Source organism: Zootoca vivipara, chromosome 4 (assembly GCF_963506605.1).
Source record: "Zootoca vivipara chromosome 4, rZooViv1.1, whole genome shotgun sequence".
Lineage (NCBI taxonomy): Eukaryota > Metazoa > Chordata > Lepidosauria > Squamata > Lacertidae > Zootoca > Zootoca vivipara.
In genome coordinates, this window is record NC_083279.1 from 62,581,984 (window position 1) to 62,600,296 (window position 18,313).

The 18,313-nt window shown below is 41.8% G+C and overlaps 1 protein-coding gene across 2 annotated transcripts in view; it reads right to left on the reverse strand.

Moving 5' to 3' along the window:
- Window positions 1-16,086: 16,086 nt before the first annotated feature.
- PTGFRN (prostaglandin F2 receptor inhibitor) overlaps window positions 16,087-18,313 on the reverse strand; it is an 88,957-nt gene continuing 86,730 nt past the window's right edge. For both annotated transcript variants that reach the window (XM_035114819.2, XM_035114817.2), the window contains 2 exons: window positions 17,573-17,878; window positions 16,087-16,784 (listed from right to left, as the gene is read on the reverse strand). In XM_035114819.2, coding sequence (XP_034970710.1) covers window positions 16,618-16,784; window positions 17,573-17,878 — 473 coding nt within the window. In that variant the 3' untranslated portion in view covers window positions 16,087-16,617. The remainder of the gene's footprint in view (window positions 16,785-17,572; window positions 17,879-18,313) is intronic.

Genomic DNA, 18,313 nt, shown 5'->3' on the forward strand with positions numbered 1-18,313 from the left:
TTGGGGAGTGGGGAGTCTCAGAAAAAAGGGAAAGGGTACCTCTCCACACACCCAACTTTCTCTATTATGTTATCCAGTACTTGAGGGCTTCCAGACCCCAACCTAAGCGTTTCATAGCTATGGGGCATGCTTGGGTGACTGGTGTGTAACTTCAAGGCGTGCACCTCCCCTAAACATAATCCTCCCCCCTTCAGGATATCCACTATCCTGCCCCTCCTCTTATTTGGAGGCTGGATCTGCCTAGCAACAGTATAAATAAAACAGCCACACAATATTTTAAAGATCACAAATTCATTGCAATAAGAACAGCAGCATTAACACCCAGAAAATTAAACAGCAACAATATTAGTACAATAATAACAACAATAATAAATAAAAACTTCAAACATCCCTGTTCCTATGACAAGGAAGTTCAAGGACTGTGACCAATTTATTTTTGAGTCTAGACATGCTACCACACCACAGCTAATATGAACACCACCTTAGCATTTGCAAATAATTTTGAAAGGACTCCAGGTGGGAGAGGCATACTTCTTGCAATGATGATTAGATAAATGAATTTAATTTTCCCCAGTGCAGCCCTATGTACTTCACATTTGAAGACTGATCTCATTTCAACACAAAAATGCATAAAGACCACCTTGGTGTTTATATACTGGTTGAATGCAGTGGCATTTTCATGACATACCACAACCATCTGGTTTTGATCTTGGCAAAGACTGGCTTCTAGGGGCCAATGAGAGATTTTTAGGAAGCTGCCCATTTTCTTTCTCTGCCTCTTGTATAGAAAACAACCCTTCTCCACCCCCCCATAGATTCCTTTAACACAAGGAGTCTTAATGGAAGGATTGAGAGCCTGCCCTGCAGTATCTATTACCTCATTAGAGTCTGTGCTCTAGAAATAGGATTTTGATTCAATTAACTTTTATGGCTGTGCCTTATAAACTCCTCAACTGGTTTCTCACTTGATAAGCTTTTGGGATTCCTTTGCTGAGGGAACAGGAGCACTGCAGTGTAGAACCAGAAAGCTCCCCGGCACTAGTTTGTACTAACCCATATATATGAAGAAAGCTAGCCCCACAGGCAAAATTGAGTTCTAACCCCCATGTTCACCAGAGGTTTGTAGGCAAGGATGGTAGGTTGTGATGGATATAGCGACAGCTGAATTTTTAAGCTGTGGTTGCAGGGTTGGAATTGCAATTATGGATTCCCTGGGAGTCTAACACCACATTCTCATTAGTTTAATAGCCAAATACAGAATACTTCAGTCTACGCCTCTCTTTCTCAGTTTCCTGTCCCTCTTAATTACTTCTCCTGGTCACACTTATTAGCTCATACCGAAAGCAATGAATGGCACAGGACAGAGTGTTTGGATTTGGGGACTATTATACCTCCCATCTCTAGCCTAACCCACCCACTGATTAAAGTGCCCTAGCTTTTGTTTGAATTGGATGAATTTATGAAAGGAGCATTGTGTTAGAGTAAGGTGACCGCCCCATGAAAGGCTGGTTTCCTTTGCCTGCACAATTCCACACAGGGTTGCAAAACTACCACTTGAAATCAGTACTCATTTAAATAACTCACTTGCATATGTGCCATTTAAGTAACTTGAAACTGAAATACAGATTGTAAACCAATCCATGTTCTCTGGATTTCATTTCAAGTCAATAAGAAAGAAAAAATGATTCACTTAAAGAATTAAGACAGATACTGGCTACTTTTAAAAAATTGTAGTTTACTTGAAATCTGAAATGCAAATTGCGTGGAAGAGACTGCTGTTTGCACATTTGTTGATCTGTGACATTTCTATCCCACCTTCCTCCATGAGGCTCAGAGTAACATGCTTGGTCCTCTCCCACTTTATCCTCAGACGGCCTCAGCCCAGTATTCCTGAAGGAGCGTCTCCACCCCCATCGTTCTGCCCGGACATTGAGGTCCAGCTCCGAGGGCCTTCTGGTGGTTTCCTCACTGCAAGAAGTGAAGCTACAGGGAACCAGGCAGAGGGCCTACTTGGCAATGGCACCCTGCCTGTGGAACGCCCTCCCATCAGATGTCAGGATCTTTGCATTTGAAGGAGAAAACCCACAATATTGTACACCAAGCATGAGGAACCTGTGGCCCTCCAGTTGTGGCTGGACTTCAATTCCCAGCAGCCCTGACCATTGGCTATGCTGGTGAGGGTTGCTGGGACTGCGAGCTGCAAGTTATCCTATCCTGTCCTATACAGTAAAAGTGCACATGCAAACAATACTCTCAGAAATGAGGACCTGTTTTTGGTTTCACAGCAAAGTTTCTTGGGAAAGATATATTTTATTAATATCTTCTTCTTCTTCTTCACCATAAATATGCATGTGTATTCACAAGGAGGTCCATTAACCTAATGACTCTTACCTGCTCCAGCTAGCCTGTGGTATATATCTCTTGGGTGATTTGCCAACTTCCTTATTTGCAGTGCTTTTTCCCGTAAAAAGTGTTTAGGAATACTCTCATTTTGACTCAAGAAAACCACCATTTTATAGTTCAAATCGGGGGGGGGGATACATAAAGATTCACAAAATGTTTAGGGGTATGGACACCCCTGCGTCCCCACAGAAAAAAGCACTGCTTATGCATAAAAATGGGGTCTACAATATGCAGGTAGTAGCAAACCCACCACCACCCACCCCATTTTTATATCCTGGCTGCACTCTTGACACTCCTTAGCTACTCCAGGACAAAAGCAGAAGCAAATTAGGATGTAACTCTGCCCCACAGCTAAAACATCTTTAGCAGTTAACACTTCCAGGCCCTAGTGATGGATTTTTGACCCACTATCTGTCAGATAATGTTAATAGATGGCTGAGCTTTGGATCTTTAACTGTAGGAATGCAGAATGGAATTCTGCATTGGCTGTGGGTGGGGGAACCTAGAACTAATAATCTTGCATGACAGAATCATAAATTTGTCTGGTGCTTTAGGGACATCCACAAATGATGGTTTTCTTTGCTGATGATTGTAGAAATCCAACATCATATTACAGTATTTACATAGCCTGATTTCCTGCAATGCTATTATGAGTTTCATGATGTTTACAGTCATTTTTAAAGCTTCACTGTCAGGCATTCCAAATTTCTGCCATCACTTTATTTTCTGTGCTCTTTTCTGGGACTGCTCTGACCACTGACTGCTGTGAGAACAGGGTGCTGGATTAGATAGGCCATTGGCCTCATCCAGCAGGCCTTTGTATGCTCTTCTTATCTACTGTGGGATTAAAAGAATACTTTCTACCTTTGTCCCAAAATTCAGTTTAAAATCCTCCAGATTAATAATAAATTTCAAACAGAAATGGGACAGAATTAGGGTTAAGGTTAAGTGAAACGATAGACTTTCTAAAAAATCTCTTTGTCCATGACACAAATCTTTCCTCCCCCTAATTCTTATATCACTCCTTGATCCTTATGAGTTTTTTCCTGCTAAAATTACTGCACATTATATACACACTTCAGATTTCCTAAAGTAGCCAGCCCATAAACAGATGCATGCAAATATTCAGCAGCGCTTGCAAGACCAAGCAGCTGAACAGAAGAGAATCTTATTCTTTACAAAACTCTATACTGAATATGTACATCAGTATCCCCAAGTTAACAGGACAGGAGAAATTGGGAGATCCGATGAGGAAAAGGACAGGGCACCTGTACCTCTTGGTTTCATAAAGGAATTCTGGAAGGGGCTGCTTGTCTTGAAGGAGTAAGAATAAGCTGCTGAATTTCTCCTTCCAAAACACAGTACTATTAAAGGGAACAGGAGCCCTGTTTTTGGTGTGTGTGTTTTTGCATCTGGGTACACTGGCAGGAAATAAGAGAACAAATAAGATGTATAGAATAGAAATTAAGCAGTCCTAGAAAGAGTACTGCACAAAATTACATAGGCTCCCAAGGCTATTATTTGATGTGTGCCAATATTGATCATTTGAGCTCGTTTCCCAAGTTTCTCCCCCCAGCATAACAAGCGATAGATTTCAAGCATTACTTTAGCGCCCTCTAGGGGTACAATAGCCAACTGTGGTTTCTCGAGGGCAGCTCCCATTCACTAGCGTTACAGTTGTGAACAAGGAACACTTTAAAGTCTGGTATATTCTTCTTAATGAATGAATGACTGATTGTATAAAAAGTTGTTCCCTACATACATCCAGTAAAAACAACTGGCTCATCGGTGTGAAAATTCTGTATGGCTGTATGAAAAGATTGCTCAGTCGTGTCCTGGTGAGTGCTCCCCGCTTGCACCCGAGGAGCAGGAACCTGCTCCCAGATTTCCTGAGCGGTACATCGATTTAAAACTTTCTCAGATCATTTGCAAGTTCATTTGGGGGCTCTTTACATGGGCTACCCACAGTTACTTCCTTTGAAAGCAATCCCACATTTGTTCAGAGTTAGGCAATGGTGGTTGGTGGCATTTGAGACTAGTAGGGCAGAAGGCTGGGAGCTCAACAGTAGGGGGAGCCAGAGCCAATGACAAGCAGAGACAACCAATTCTCATTTGTCCCCATCTTCCTCCCTGCCAAGTTTTACAAAGGCACTGAGACTGAAGAGGAGGAATTTGACAGGCAGTGGCTCTGGTTGTGAGCAGGCAGACAAGTGAGGGCAGGCTGAGGTTTGTGGGGAACTGCCTCATGCATCTCACTGGAGTTAGATTTAAGAAAGACTGTGGTGTTTTGCCCTTTTATAATATTTCCCACCCCACCTTTCCAAGGCTTAGATATGCGTGTGTGTGTTAGATGGCCCACTTCAGGAAATGGCTTTTTTTGCCAAGAGGGAGGAAGTGAGCCAATTGTGTGGCAAAGACTCACGCACTTGGCTCAGCGCATGCAGCTATAGGCCTTTAACATGCCTTCTGAGCATCTGACTTAATGCTTTTTGTGGTTCAAGTAGTATCTTTAAACCTCCTCATCCCTTGGTCCCTGGGCCCTTCATATGGTCCTACCCAGTGGTTTTTCTCTTAAAAATTTTTTAAGGGTGCTCTCATTTTCCTACTCATATTGAAATACTGCAATATGTCAGTATTTCAAACCTAAACTTAGATTCACAAAATGTTTAGGGGTATGCCCCCCCCAATAAAGCAATGGTCCTTCCTTAGAGGATTTAGGAAGCCTCCAGGTCTGGTCTGACCTTAGGACCAGCCTGAGGGATTTGGGCACCTGAGGTGAATTAGAAAATTGTGCCCCGAGAATACACACATGGAAGATTCAAAGGTCACAGCATAAACCACATTGCTTCTCTCATTCAATATAAAGTTCAGGAAGGGGAAAGGAGGTGATGCTGACTGCCGCTACCCCCCAACCTTAATTTTCTGTGCTTAAGACAGCAGTGGCAGCCTGCACAGAGATGGCTCCCCCCCCCCCGGTACAAAACACCAAAAAAAAATCTTGGGGGGGGGGGACAGTCAGCACCAGCAACTGGCACAGGGAGCTATGAACACTGCACATTTTGGGGGAGAAACACATGTTGCACTTGAAAGTAACTCCACTGAAATGCAGGTGGTTTGTTTACAAATGAAGGGGACTCATGAGCCGGGCAGAAGGAGGAAGTAGACCAATGCAAGGCAGTAAATGAAAATGAAGGTTGCAGTCACACTTCCTGGTATGTAAGCATCATTGTTTAAACAAGCATAGGAATGGAAGTGATAAATGCTAACTGCATTTGCCGATTGCAAAACCAGGAAGCAATGCTGGACAGGAATGTCTCCCTTTCCCTGGGATGGATTCTTAGCAAAAGGGAGGCATTTGCAGGACTTCACTCTCTGATCTCTCTCTCTCTCTCTTTGCCTTCGGGGCAGTCGGAAGGGTTGACAACTGGAAGAGAAGCTGTGGCTGCTGTTGCGGGTGCTGGATCTGCCGCCCCCTGTGGATCCTGCTGCTGGAGGCAGTGTAGGCCGGGTCTGTCTGCCCTTAGAGGTGGGAACAGGGAAGAGATAGAGCAGCTTCTATGTGCTATGGAACTCCTTCATTTAGGAAGATCCAATCGACTTCCTCCTTGATGGCATTTCAACACTACGCTAAAATGCTCTTGACTTTATTGCTGGGCATTTAGTCTGCTTATTACTGGTTGATTTTTTTAAAGCAACAACAACATCGCATAGTGCTTTAAATACGGTTATTGTAGGTTTGCTTCTCAGTTACAAGTCTCCACAGTATGCCGCTGCATTTCACTGACTCCGTGTTTATGCCACCGCCATGAGGTGTGGAGGTGGGATCTGTCTAGTCCCAGCCTTGAAACGATGCTGCTTATTCACGTGTTGTTTCTTTACATAGCATGAAAATGGCTTAGACACTATTTGTTGAAGAGCTACCATCTGTGTTGATACATAATCCATTCCAAGCACTCAGGAAAACCCTTCAAGGCCTTTTTTTATTTACCTCTCTAACATGGGTCTGACCATAGGCTCAGCTCAGCTAAGCTGAGGAAGCCCGTGTTCATCTTGCATTAACAACCGAAGCTATAAATCAGCTACAAAGCAATCAATGATGCTGTAGAATGTACCTTTGGTGCTCCTGTTTGCTGACCTTCCTTCTGTGAATGGAAGTGAAAATAAAAGTACTTCAGCAGAAATAAAAGTACAAAAAAGTCTCTCGGTGTCAACAATACTTTATTGCTGAACAATCCGGGGCCAACCCAAGAAATTTTGCTGCAATAGGTAAAGGACAAGGTGGTGCTCTCCCCCCTCCCCAATTCCTCATACAGAAGTTGTCAATTCAGTCTTACTTTGCATGCACAAGGTCCCAGGTTCAGTCTCGGACATCTCTGGGTAGGATTGGAAGAGACCCCTGCCTGAACTCTTCAATAGCTCCAGCCAGTGGGCCCAACATGGCCTGCCAAGGGTTCAAATTTGGCCTGCAAGGCTGTTTCCCCCCAAATCATACCCATATGTGGCATCAGGTGTGGAGCAGACAGAGACACAGGTGTCAGCTCACAATTGGGAGCCTTAAAGTACACTCCCAATGGTGAATTTGAAAGGGAAAGCAGGCCCAACACCTGTTTGCTGCATCACGGTGATCCAGCTGTGGTTCCTAAGTGTCTCACAGCCAGGTGGCTATTAAGCAGGAACAGCTATGCAAAGTGCTTTGCCAGCCCTATGCTTGGCACTTCCCAAAGTGCTGGCAAAGCCCCAAGTGCTTGAGAGCTGCTGATAAAGAGATTTAGACAGGTGGGTGGGACAAACCACTAGCCAATCAACTGATGTCAACTTCATGTGAGTGACAGGGCCAGGTAAAGAGCTGGCCGGTTCTTCATCCCTGTTCTATAACTATAAAGTGGCCGTTCTTTATGAGGGGGGTGTTTCTAGGACAATGGTGAAAGTGTGAAGCTACCTTGTTATTTTTGCTACTGAATGCTGCATGTTGTTTAAGTAATCTTGTTATATTTATAGTATTGAAATGTGGGGTTTTTGTATGTTACATTTGCTCTTGTTTTGCTATTTTACGATGAGGTTGTTCTCATAGAGTTTGAAAAGTATTCCTGTTTCCTTTGTTGTAAGTCGCTTTGAGCATGACTTTTTGTATGGAAAAATGGCATACAAATAAAATGAATGAATGAGTGAATGAATGAATGAATTCTTGAACAAAGCAACTTTCAACAGGGCAGCAGCAACATGAAGCAGCAATTCAACGAGGGATTCCATTCTATCACCAGTGAATTGAATAGGGATCACAGTTTCCTTAAAAATAATAATCATACTACAAGTGTTAATTTGCTTACCAATGCCAGGATACCTAAGTTAACAACAACTGTTTATGAATGGTTTCTATTAATACCATAATTATCAATTTCTCCTTTCTGTAATTAATTTTGCCCTGACCATCCAACCATGTGTATATATATATGTATATGTGTATGTGTATACGTAACTCAGGATTACACTTCTTGTGTCTGATGAAGTGTTTGCCATAAGCTTTTAAGGTGCCATAAGACTCTGTTTTTGCTGTAACATATGAACACAACTGTACCACTCTGGAAATTGATATTCCTGTCATCCTTGAATGGGTCTTGTGGCTAGTAAGAGATAACATTGATAGGTGAGGATAGATACATTATAAGGATGGGTGCATAAACTATGTGCGGCACTCGGATACTAAATGAATTGACAGTTTCAGGTTTAAGTGCCATTACAAAAGTGTGCACAATACACAACTGCAAGGACCAACTCTTGTCTTTCTGAAGAGGGGAAAACATGTTCCTCTTTCTTGTCCAGCACTTTTGATGACTGCAGAGAGGAAATTTGTAAGCCGATAGCTTCCCAGAAGGTCTTGCCGTCATCAAGGAAAGTGGCATAGCAGACTTGGTAATGTGGCAGGCCAGACTCTCCATCTTCATGTGCCTCTTCCACGAGAGGTCCGGTGGGTGGCAACATGAGAAAGGGCCTTTTCTGTGGTGGCTTCGTTTGCAGAACAAAATTTAAAAATTCCTTCCAGTAGCACCTTAGAGACTTTAAAGTACACAAAAGCTCATACCAATGACAAACTTAGGTACTACTGGAAGGTATGTTTTTTCTGTTCGCAGTTTTGAATTTTTGTTGCGAGCCATCTTATGATCTTTGTATATAAATAAGTAATAACATAAAATCAGTACTACCACTTCTTACATGCAATGTAACTTTCTCAAGTCTCTGCAAAAAGAAGTATCTCTGATGTCATGGACACTTCCCCCTCAAATAATTTTGTTTCCAGTTAAGAACTTACCTTCCTCTGCCTTTTACTTTCAGCCAAACACGCACCAGCTCTCCTATGCCCTTAGCGAAAGACCCCCTCCCAACTTGGAACCTCTCCAGACATCCTTTTTATTGCACACTCACGATTACTTGCAAGCATGATGCTATTGGGGCAAGTCACGCACGATCCCGCTTTCAGTAATGTTTGTACCTGCAAAAGGTTTTGTGGTGGTCACATTGCTTCATTTCCAGTAACTGCCTATCATGTCACTTCCTGCTGAAGTCCATTAGGTTTTTTTCTTAACACCACAAGTGTTCTGGTTTATTTTTGTCCTGTTTTTGTTACGCTTTACCTTCTCCAGCAAGCCAATACTGTGAACACTTTGCAGAATACACCCACGATAAAAGACCATTCTGAAAGGGGCCCTTCAGTGAGACCCTGCCTACTCCATGCCTGCAACTGCCTGATATTTAGCAAGTATACGTAAGGGTCTGAAAAACCCCATGCTTCTCTGGGTCTTGCTAGACGTCAGAGTCATTAGAACACATTTTCATTCTTGTCGAATATATCACAACTGTAGATGACAAAACTGTGTTGTTTTAAAAGGGAAATGGAGCATATAAAAAACAAAGAGGGTCAAAGAGGGATGCACAATATCAGCTGTTGTTGCTGTTAAAAACTTCATTACCAAAGGACTGCTCGTTTTATGGTAGCATTTGTCAAAAATAAAAATAAAAAAAGATTACTGCCTCACTTTTATCCACTGCTGGACTTGCCTAACTAGGCGTTAGCATGGTATTAGAAAGTATTGCATAACATGTTTAAATCTCGTCTGTATTGGGATTTGCAGCTGCATTAGCATCTTATTAAGAATCATAATCTTTAAAAAGTTCAGCTTCCAGATGGTCAGAGCTGAAGGGGTGTCACAGGTAACTGATCGCCTTCCCTCCAACCTCATGACATACTATTACAGTATGGTCATTTTGCTCCATTTGTCACGGAGGCAGGAGCAATAAGAGGCCTGTTTAACAATAATTCCAGTTTTGCTATAAAAAGTATTAAGTGCTAGGGAAAGAAGCTGGATTTTAATATTAAGCTGCTTATTTAGGTCTCTAAGTTCTGGAGATACTTGCATTTCAAAACTAATTAGATTGACAGAAGCTTGGATTCCATTACAGCATTTCTAGAAGCAGAAGATTTAGAAGGGGGAAATTAAATGACTATTAAAAAGGCAGGATTTAAAAGTATGCACAGCCATCAATTATTATTCATCTAAAAAAATCAGCAGAGAACAACAACTTGATAAGGCAAATTTCAGACAGTGACTGCAAAGCAGCAGAATTTCAGGAACACAGTGATTTCTAGATTTTGGATGAGCCCAATGAGGATTTCACGTTAACATTGTGGGGAACAATAAAATAACTTTTGTTGTTAGACTTGAGTCATTTTGCAATCCAACATATTTATCTTCAGTTAGGACTTGGAGTAGTAGTAGTAGTAGTAGTAATAATAACAATAACAATAATAATAATAATATATTATTATTATTATTATTATTATTATTATTATTATTATTATTACCCCACCCATCTGGCTGGGTTTCACCAGCCACTCTGGGCAGCTTCCAACAAAAGATTAAAAATACATTAAAAATACATTAAAACATCAGTCATTAAAAACTTCCCTAAACAGGGCTGCCTTCAGAGCAGAGTCTGTTGGAGGGAGTCTGTTGGACTCCTAGAAAAGATTGCTGCATATATAGCAATTACCAGTACTTTTTTCCCCTTAAAAAAACCATTTAGGGGTATTCCTTTTTTGATTCAAGAAAACCACCATTTTATAAGTTCAAATCGGGAAAAATAAATACAGCAAATGGACAAAAGTGCAAAGATTCACAAAATGTTTAGGGGTATGCATGATCTTAAGAGAGTGAACATCACCTGTTTTAATGGATGCAAGCAATCAAGTGATGAATATGCATATACAAATAAGTCCTATTGCTAACCTGATTTCAAAAGCTTCTCTTCATTCCCATCAACACTAAGTGATTCTTTTGTTTCAGATTGTTAATAGAACCCCACATGCGATATAAACTGGATTCTCTTCCTGCTGCTGCTCTGAAAATTTAACTTGCTTAGAAGGGACTACCCACAGGCGTCTGTCTCTATTTCTCAAGGTCCATTAGATTTTCAACAGCTTTGTCTGGAAGCCTGGAGTTCTTTTTTCCTCCCTTTTTATAAATGCCTCTGATCAGGTCTGTGCTTTTTTTATATTCATTCACGTTTGTGCTTTCTGAAAGGGAAGTAGATGGATCAACCAACAGTAAAAAGAAGAGAGAAACCCGAAGCTTTCCGCTGCATAAACTGACCTGTATATAAACACAGAGATTTAAAACAACTCTGGAACAAAGAAACGTAACAGCTACGGAGCAGATTGCGCATCGTAGTTCAGTGCATCTCATTCACTTCACACGAAGGCTAAGCTTCGTTCAGGAAGAACGATTCAGACCCTCTCAAAAGCTACAAGTGCCTTAAAGTGTCAAACATTTATTAGAACAAAACTTCATTTGTTCTCTCCTTCCTTGCAAACATTTGACATAGAATTAGACTTGGTCATGTTTTCAAGGTTTCCCCTCAATGCTTTATATTCAGAAGACAAGCAGCTTCAATCAACACCATGCTGAAAGTGTCTAATAACGTATAGTGAGGAGACATGAGGGTCAGCCTCAAATAGTGAACATCTAACTCAGCCTTCCTATGGAGAAGTAGATGAAACAAGCACTTGTATGCCCATCCGTAAGATCTAGTGGATACCATGAGTCAAGGACAGACTCCCTTCAGAGGTTATTTGTCAAATATAGGGATTTTTATGGGGCTGTGACAGAATCCGGATTCCACTATTGCAACTCAAAAGTCATTCCAAATTTTGAATGGCTTTGTCCAGGGGTCAGCAACCTTTTTCAGCCTTGGGCCGGTACACCATCCCTCAGACCATGTGGTGGGCCAGACTATATTTTTTGGGGGGTATGAACGAATTCCTATACCCCACAAATAACCCAGAGATGCATTCTAAATAAAAGGGCACATTCTACTCATGTAAAAACACGCTGATTCCCGGACTGTCCGTGGGCCAGATTGAGAAGGCGAGCGGGCCGCATCCAGCCCATGGACCTTAGGTTGCCTACCCCTGGCTTAGTCCCTTGGATTATGCTATTCACCATCAAAGATGCCTTGATTCCAGTCTTTGTGGCCACACAATTTTAGAATTAGGCATATAAATCATTTCATTGGCACAAAAACTAATCTCTAAGACTCTGGAACATTGAAGCGTTCCCTCCCTGGCCATGAATTCTCCCCAGGCAGGGCTATAGGAACGTACCTACAATTCCCACAAATAGGACTCAGCTGACACTTTCGTCATCATCCCTAGCTAACAAGACCAGTGGTCAGGGATGATGGGAATTGCAGTCCCAAACATCTGGAGGGCCGGAGTTTGCCTATGCCTGGGTTTGACTGTGACGAGGGATTCCACAGAAACCCTCCCAGATCCAGACCATCACAGTGTAAGAGAGGCAATTATGTCAGCAGGACTTTGCCGTTCAGGGATGAGAAAAGCTTTATGTGCCCAAGTTTCCTCTTCTACATAATCTTTAATAAAACAGCAGCTCTGCCATCCTCTGCATCCAGCCATTCCACTTAATTCATCTGTCAGAAAAAGAAGGAAAGTGGAGCAAAGAAGAACAAAAGCAAGTAAGTGGTACAGAAATTAGGGCTTGAGAGGAGTATTTCTGCAAGGCCTCTTGGCAGATTTTGATGCGCAGCTTGAACTGTCAAGATATATAGAGATGCCTTCGCTTGTCTTCATCTTGAGAAGAAAATTGCAAGCAGTTCTGGATAAGAAGGGAAACAGGTCATGATCAGAGTCCCAAAACATGTGCCCACTTAACTGTGGCTTAGCTAATGAGCTTCACTGCCACACAGGCACAGATCTAACTCATTCAACACATCACTCATTCGTTTTATTTGCATGCCACTTTTCTGCAAAAAACAAACAAACATATTCCAAGCGGCTTAAGACAAAGAAAGCAGGAAGACAAAGAAAGCAGGAATACATTTTAAATAATTTTGTAATAATGTAGCAAAACAACAGCTCCGGTGCTCCCGACCTCGCAGCGCGCAGCGCCCCCCCTGCCAGCCTGGCGCCCCGGCGCCCCGTGCCACCGGGACTGCACCTAGAGCCAGGCCTGAGAGCAAATATAGTAACATACAAAAAAAAAATCTTAAATAACAAGCAGCATCCATTAGCAAGGGAGAGTCACAGTTTCATCTTAGTCCCAGAAACACCTCTCCCATGATGTTGCTCAGTGCTCCCGTAGCCGCTTGCAAAGGCAAGGTGTGGGGTAGCTGGGAACAACCCTCCCATGATGGTCCTCTGATCAGTTTCAAAACTGCAGCCTACATGTGGCAGAAAGATCCTGCTGAAGCTCACTGCCCCAGACTCAAAATATGCTGAGTACCATTCCCTGAACATAACTACTACCAAATAAAAAATGGGGAAAAAATCAATGAACCTAGCAAACCAACCTAACTATCCTAAATATTCAGCTTCAGACTCAATAGAATTTAAATGTGTATAGTAAAAGAACAAGCATATTAACAAACTTCCGGGACAATTCGTTATTGTTGGCAAATTCAATAATGATAATGGTACAATTGTGGTAATGTGCTAATTATGTAAAGCAAGAGATTGCAAACAAAACAAAAAAAACCCTTTGAGAGAAAAACATTACAGGGGCATCTCAAGTCAATATAGAGCAGGCTGTAAAGCATCAACTAATGGTGATTTTGAGATATTCAGTGCATCATTTTAGAGCAGGATGCAGCAATATTGACATTCCAAAATAGAGGACTGGTCAAGAATGAAGATCAGGGCTACTTTTGACAGCATAGACAAGCAACAACATTATTTCATTTTCCTTTGACTAAAATGGGATAATATACCACTCCATGCAGTGGAAATCATAAAGTACATTGAACACATCTAAAAGGAGAGGAACATGTAATTTAACACAATGACCACAGAACATGATTTTATAAAAAAGACAATTTATTTTCAATGTAAAAAACACGTTACACAGCATCGTTTAACTGTTCAACTCATATCTTCCAAAGCCATGCTGAACACATTTCTTTAAAAGCTTCCAGAGCTGTGCCTAAAACCTTTCTTCAAAATCAACCAAAAAGATTTCCTGTCCTTTAAGAAATATGCTTTTGAAATGTTACCCAATTCGTGTTCCAAGTGTCCTGAATTCCCAACTGTGAGCTGGAAGCATAGAAGAGACAAATCAGGATTGACAGGAGCCCTTAGAATGTTTGACTGTTGAGTCCACGACTGCAACTCTGACAAATACTGTTGAACACCTAACTGAATCCCATGCAACTCCTTCTCCACAGAGATACCAGATAGAGTTAACACAAAACAGAAGCAACAAGTATTTTCTGGAGAGACAGAAGAGCTACTTTTTTAAAAGAGGAACAATATAAAATTGGCACAATTGGAAGGAGACTCTGGAGTGGTACTACTTCAAGGTATACTTAAGTACAGTACAAGGGAGAAAGCATAATCCCAAATCAAAAGGAGCAGTTGAACCTATCAGCCAGATTTGTTTAGAAGAAAAATAGCTCCCCACCCTCTGGTGTAAGAAGTGTGGGCAACAACTTGAGAGAACCTTGCTATGAAAGGCAGGGAATCCCTGAACCAAAATAACCCTGAGTTTCTTTCCATGGAGAGGCAAAGTGTGCAATAAGTGTTCAAAGAAAATTAAACTTTCCTGGGCTAAGCCATTTCATAATTATTGCATTTAAATGTTTTTGTTTATCCCTCAAAATGTGAGAACAGAAAGACTCAAGACACAATATTCATGGAAGGATAATTTGTGCTTTAGACAACTGCTTCTGCTCCAGTTTAAAAAAGAAAGAAATAAGACAATGTGGAGAATGCAACTAAAACATTAGCTTGCAATATGAAAGGTTAAGACATAGGATTTGTCTAGATGGGTGGGATGTCAGATTAAATATAAGCCACCTGGGGCAATGCTCTAAATGTCAAGTGCAAAAACGGGTTGCCACAGAGAAGGCCCCAAAGGGGCAGATTACCATGGTCAGCCAACCAGAACTCTCATATTTACTAAGCCTTCTGGAGGACTCTAGCCATGTTGACTCCATACAACTTTAAAGTTTGCAGATTTCCAGCAGGTTCCTGCAGCTCTCAAGGAACCTTTCAGGAATCTCAGTTTGGACACCCCAGAATTAAAGCTTGCAAACCTAGCAATCTTCTACTGGAGTCAACGCAAGCTGAAACTGGTGATTTATGAACACCGCCTGTGCCTTCAGATGAATGGGCTAAGTTGATGTTGACATGCATAACATCCTGCATGCCTCCTTGTGTATGTGCACAATCTCCATTCAACTTGTATTAACCAGTTTACTCTGCAGGTCAACTTCACCTCCAAGCACAATAGAGTAGAATGACTATTTGCTCTTTGCATGAATGTTCAGTCTTAGGCTTGACTCAAGTCACACATGTTTAATGCCAAAAGTTTTCTGAAAATGCCTCTGTTCTGACTTCTTATTGCTTAGATATGCTGGCTGTGCTGGAAGATTTAGATGCCTTAAGTCACAGGGGCAGCTCCTTGGATAAGGGATAAAGGTATGTGGAAGACAAGATCTAAGTCCCTCTACTATAGCACCAGAGATCCCTATCACGATCATTTATCCTAGTGTGTCAGCAAAGGATATGCTGCACTATGTGGCATGCTCAAGGGAATCCAGAAAAGGAGCACTATCCCCCACGTATATCCACTGTATTCCTTCCTCCCTCCCTCCCCCTACCCTGCAGACACTGATCAATGCCTACAAAGTCTACTTGGTGTCTGCAAAACCAATTGTGTAAGTTCCCCAATAACAAGCTGCAGATCTAGATCCTTGTTCACTGATCTGCAGGGGTCTTTGTCATGGTGCACCTTAATCTGTCATGGCACACTGCTCTCTGTGACTTTTTTTCTACTTGCCTCGAGTCAGGAATGTTTGTAGAAGGAAGATTCTGCTTCAATTTTAGACCTTCTGGTCCTTGGGTTAGGTAGACCTGTGATCCACCTAAGAACATCCAGCAGTCTCCATCCAGTTTCTAGAGGTGACATGTTCATTATGGAAAAAAATCACCAGCACAGTGAGCAGAAGTGGAAAAAGTGGTAGCACTTCATGTTGAGGGCACAGAAGCTCAAGCCCCTCTTATCAGTATGATAATAGTGGGCACAATATGAAGCACAGTGGGAGGCAGGGCACTGTAAGAAAAGGTTTGTATTGCTGCCTACTTCTTTTACAGGGCTGCCAAACCAGCACTATTAAAAAAAAAAGACTTCAGAAACTACAATCCAAGTTTTAGTTTAGGATGAATTCCAATCCCACCAACAGCAGACAAGAGGATTTCCTCGCCAGATTCTGTCCGCAGTAAGGGAACCCGTTCTCTCTTCTCTAGGGATCAGCTAGTTATAAAGGAAGACATTTATTGCCTCTGAGCTCTTCCAATTCCATCTTCCATCAACAAGAGAAAATGTTTTAAACACAAGCCTTGATAGTGAGTCTTAGCTAAAGGTCTGCAGGAAGCACACTGTGGAACAGTTTGCCTGTGTGGGGGGGGGAGGGAGGGGAGAACTATCCCTCAAAAAAGTGCCACTTGAAGAAGAGCTCAATGCTGACAAACACTACTTGTGCTCTAAATGTGAAACACTGGTAAAAGGAGAAGTTCTAGGTCCAGGAGGGAAGGTCAAACATTGTTGTCAGGGCATTTTGGCTTGACACACTGAGGTCTGAGTAGCCTCAGGCCTTCCAAAATCCCCTCCCTCCCAAAAACATGTGCATCCACCTAAACTTTGAAGCTCAGTCCATTTCCATAGACATAAGTCGGCGTCTCTCTCGTCGGGTTTCTTGAACTTCCTTCTTGCAACACCAACGGGAACTGCAGTAGCCAATCAGACAGGATAAGAGTCCAATGATTGTGGACAGCCCAATGCCAATCAACAGTGGGAATTTGAAAGCATTCAGCACTGAAGGTGAGGGAGAAAGAAGAAGAAGAAATGTTATGCACAATCCAGAGAGAGTAAATGTTTATTGCATTAAAAGGGGATATTTCAGATCTGGATATATGCAAGTTAGAAAATGCATTCCTTTGCCATTTGTTACTTGCACCTGACCTGGACAGAAAAAGTAACAGAGATTCATAAGGATGTCAATGCAGTCCCAGGTCAATTTATAAAGATTAAAAATGTTAAGAGTACTGAAAGTAATATTGGTCAGATACTGTTATCTATGATTACTGAAACATCCCACCTTCCATTCTAAATTTTAAGAAAAAGAATCAAACACTGAAACTTTCCACCAGCAAATGTCCAGTTCAATCTATATTTAAAAGGCAACCAATTACCATGAAGGCTAGTAATCGAAACAACACTGTAAACCAGCATAACATGGTGGCTTGGAATGAGCATCTGCCTGTAGAATGAAATGTATGTTGCTTCAAACAACTCACATCCAACAGGAAAACAGCAGATTTCTGCAGACTAATTATGCAAACTAGTGAAATAAAACAAATATAAAACAGAGCAACTACTATTACAAGAACTCGAATTGCAGGCTATCATGTTAGTGCGTTCTAGCAGTTTTGTTTGATTTTCCCTGGATCATCACTTAGTGATGCAAGAATGGGCAGTCATAAAAACCAATAGTGGTAGAAATCATTATGTTGTTTGCCACTATGCTAAAAGACAAAGTATGTTGATTACTTCTCAATGGCAACTGATAATGCTATATATAAACAAATTGGAGGCACTCTTACCATCCATTTTCACAGTTACAAGGACTGGCTTGGATTTGACCTCCATTTCCTGTTGCCAAATCCCTGCAGTTGACCGCACCCAGGGGGTTACTAAGCAGTAGTGATTGCCAAAGTCTTGGTCTTCACAGCCGTGAATCCTAAGACGAAATTCCATGGGGCTGATTCTTTCCAAGCTGACATCACTGCTTCCATTTCTTTTGGCTTGGGTGACTATCCCTTTCCGATCTAATGAAGCGAGGAAAACGGGGTCTCCATCTATTGCGATCGAGTGCATGGCAAACCAAGAGACATCAAAGGACATGTCATCTGAATTGGGAAACAAAAGCAAAACCAATGTAAAGGGTAGGTATCACTAAACACAACAGTCCCAGGTAGGTAAAGAGCTTCCTCTTGCTCTTCCCAGAGTCAAGTTTGCTAAACTGAAAAGGCTTAATTGCATCCAACAATGAATGGTCTCCAATTTGTGGGCCCTTCTGAGCAATAGCCTCAACTCTAAGCTTGTCAGGAGCAGAAGGAAGGGCTAATGTGATTATTAGCATAAGAAGCTCCATTTGCAGCGGTACATTTGGGGCAATACTACACAGTTATTCTGCTTCAGATTGATATTCTGCTTCAGATTGATGGGGAAGCAAGAACTCAGATGGGCTGCATGAGACAGCCCTTCAACCTTTGCTAATATCCAGCTACATTGCATTTAACTCCACTATATTCACTGCAATATCACAGAAATATGATCTAAAA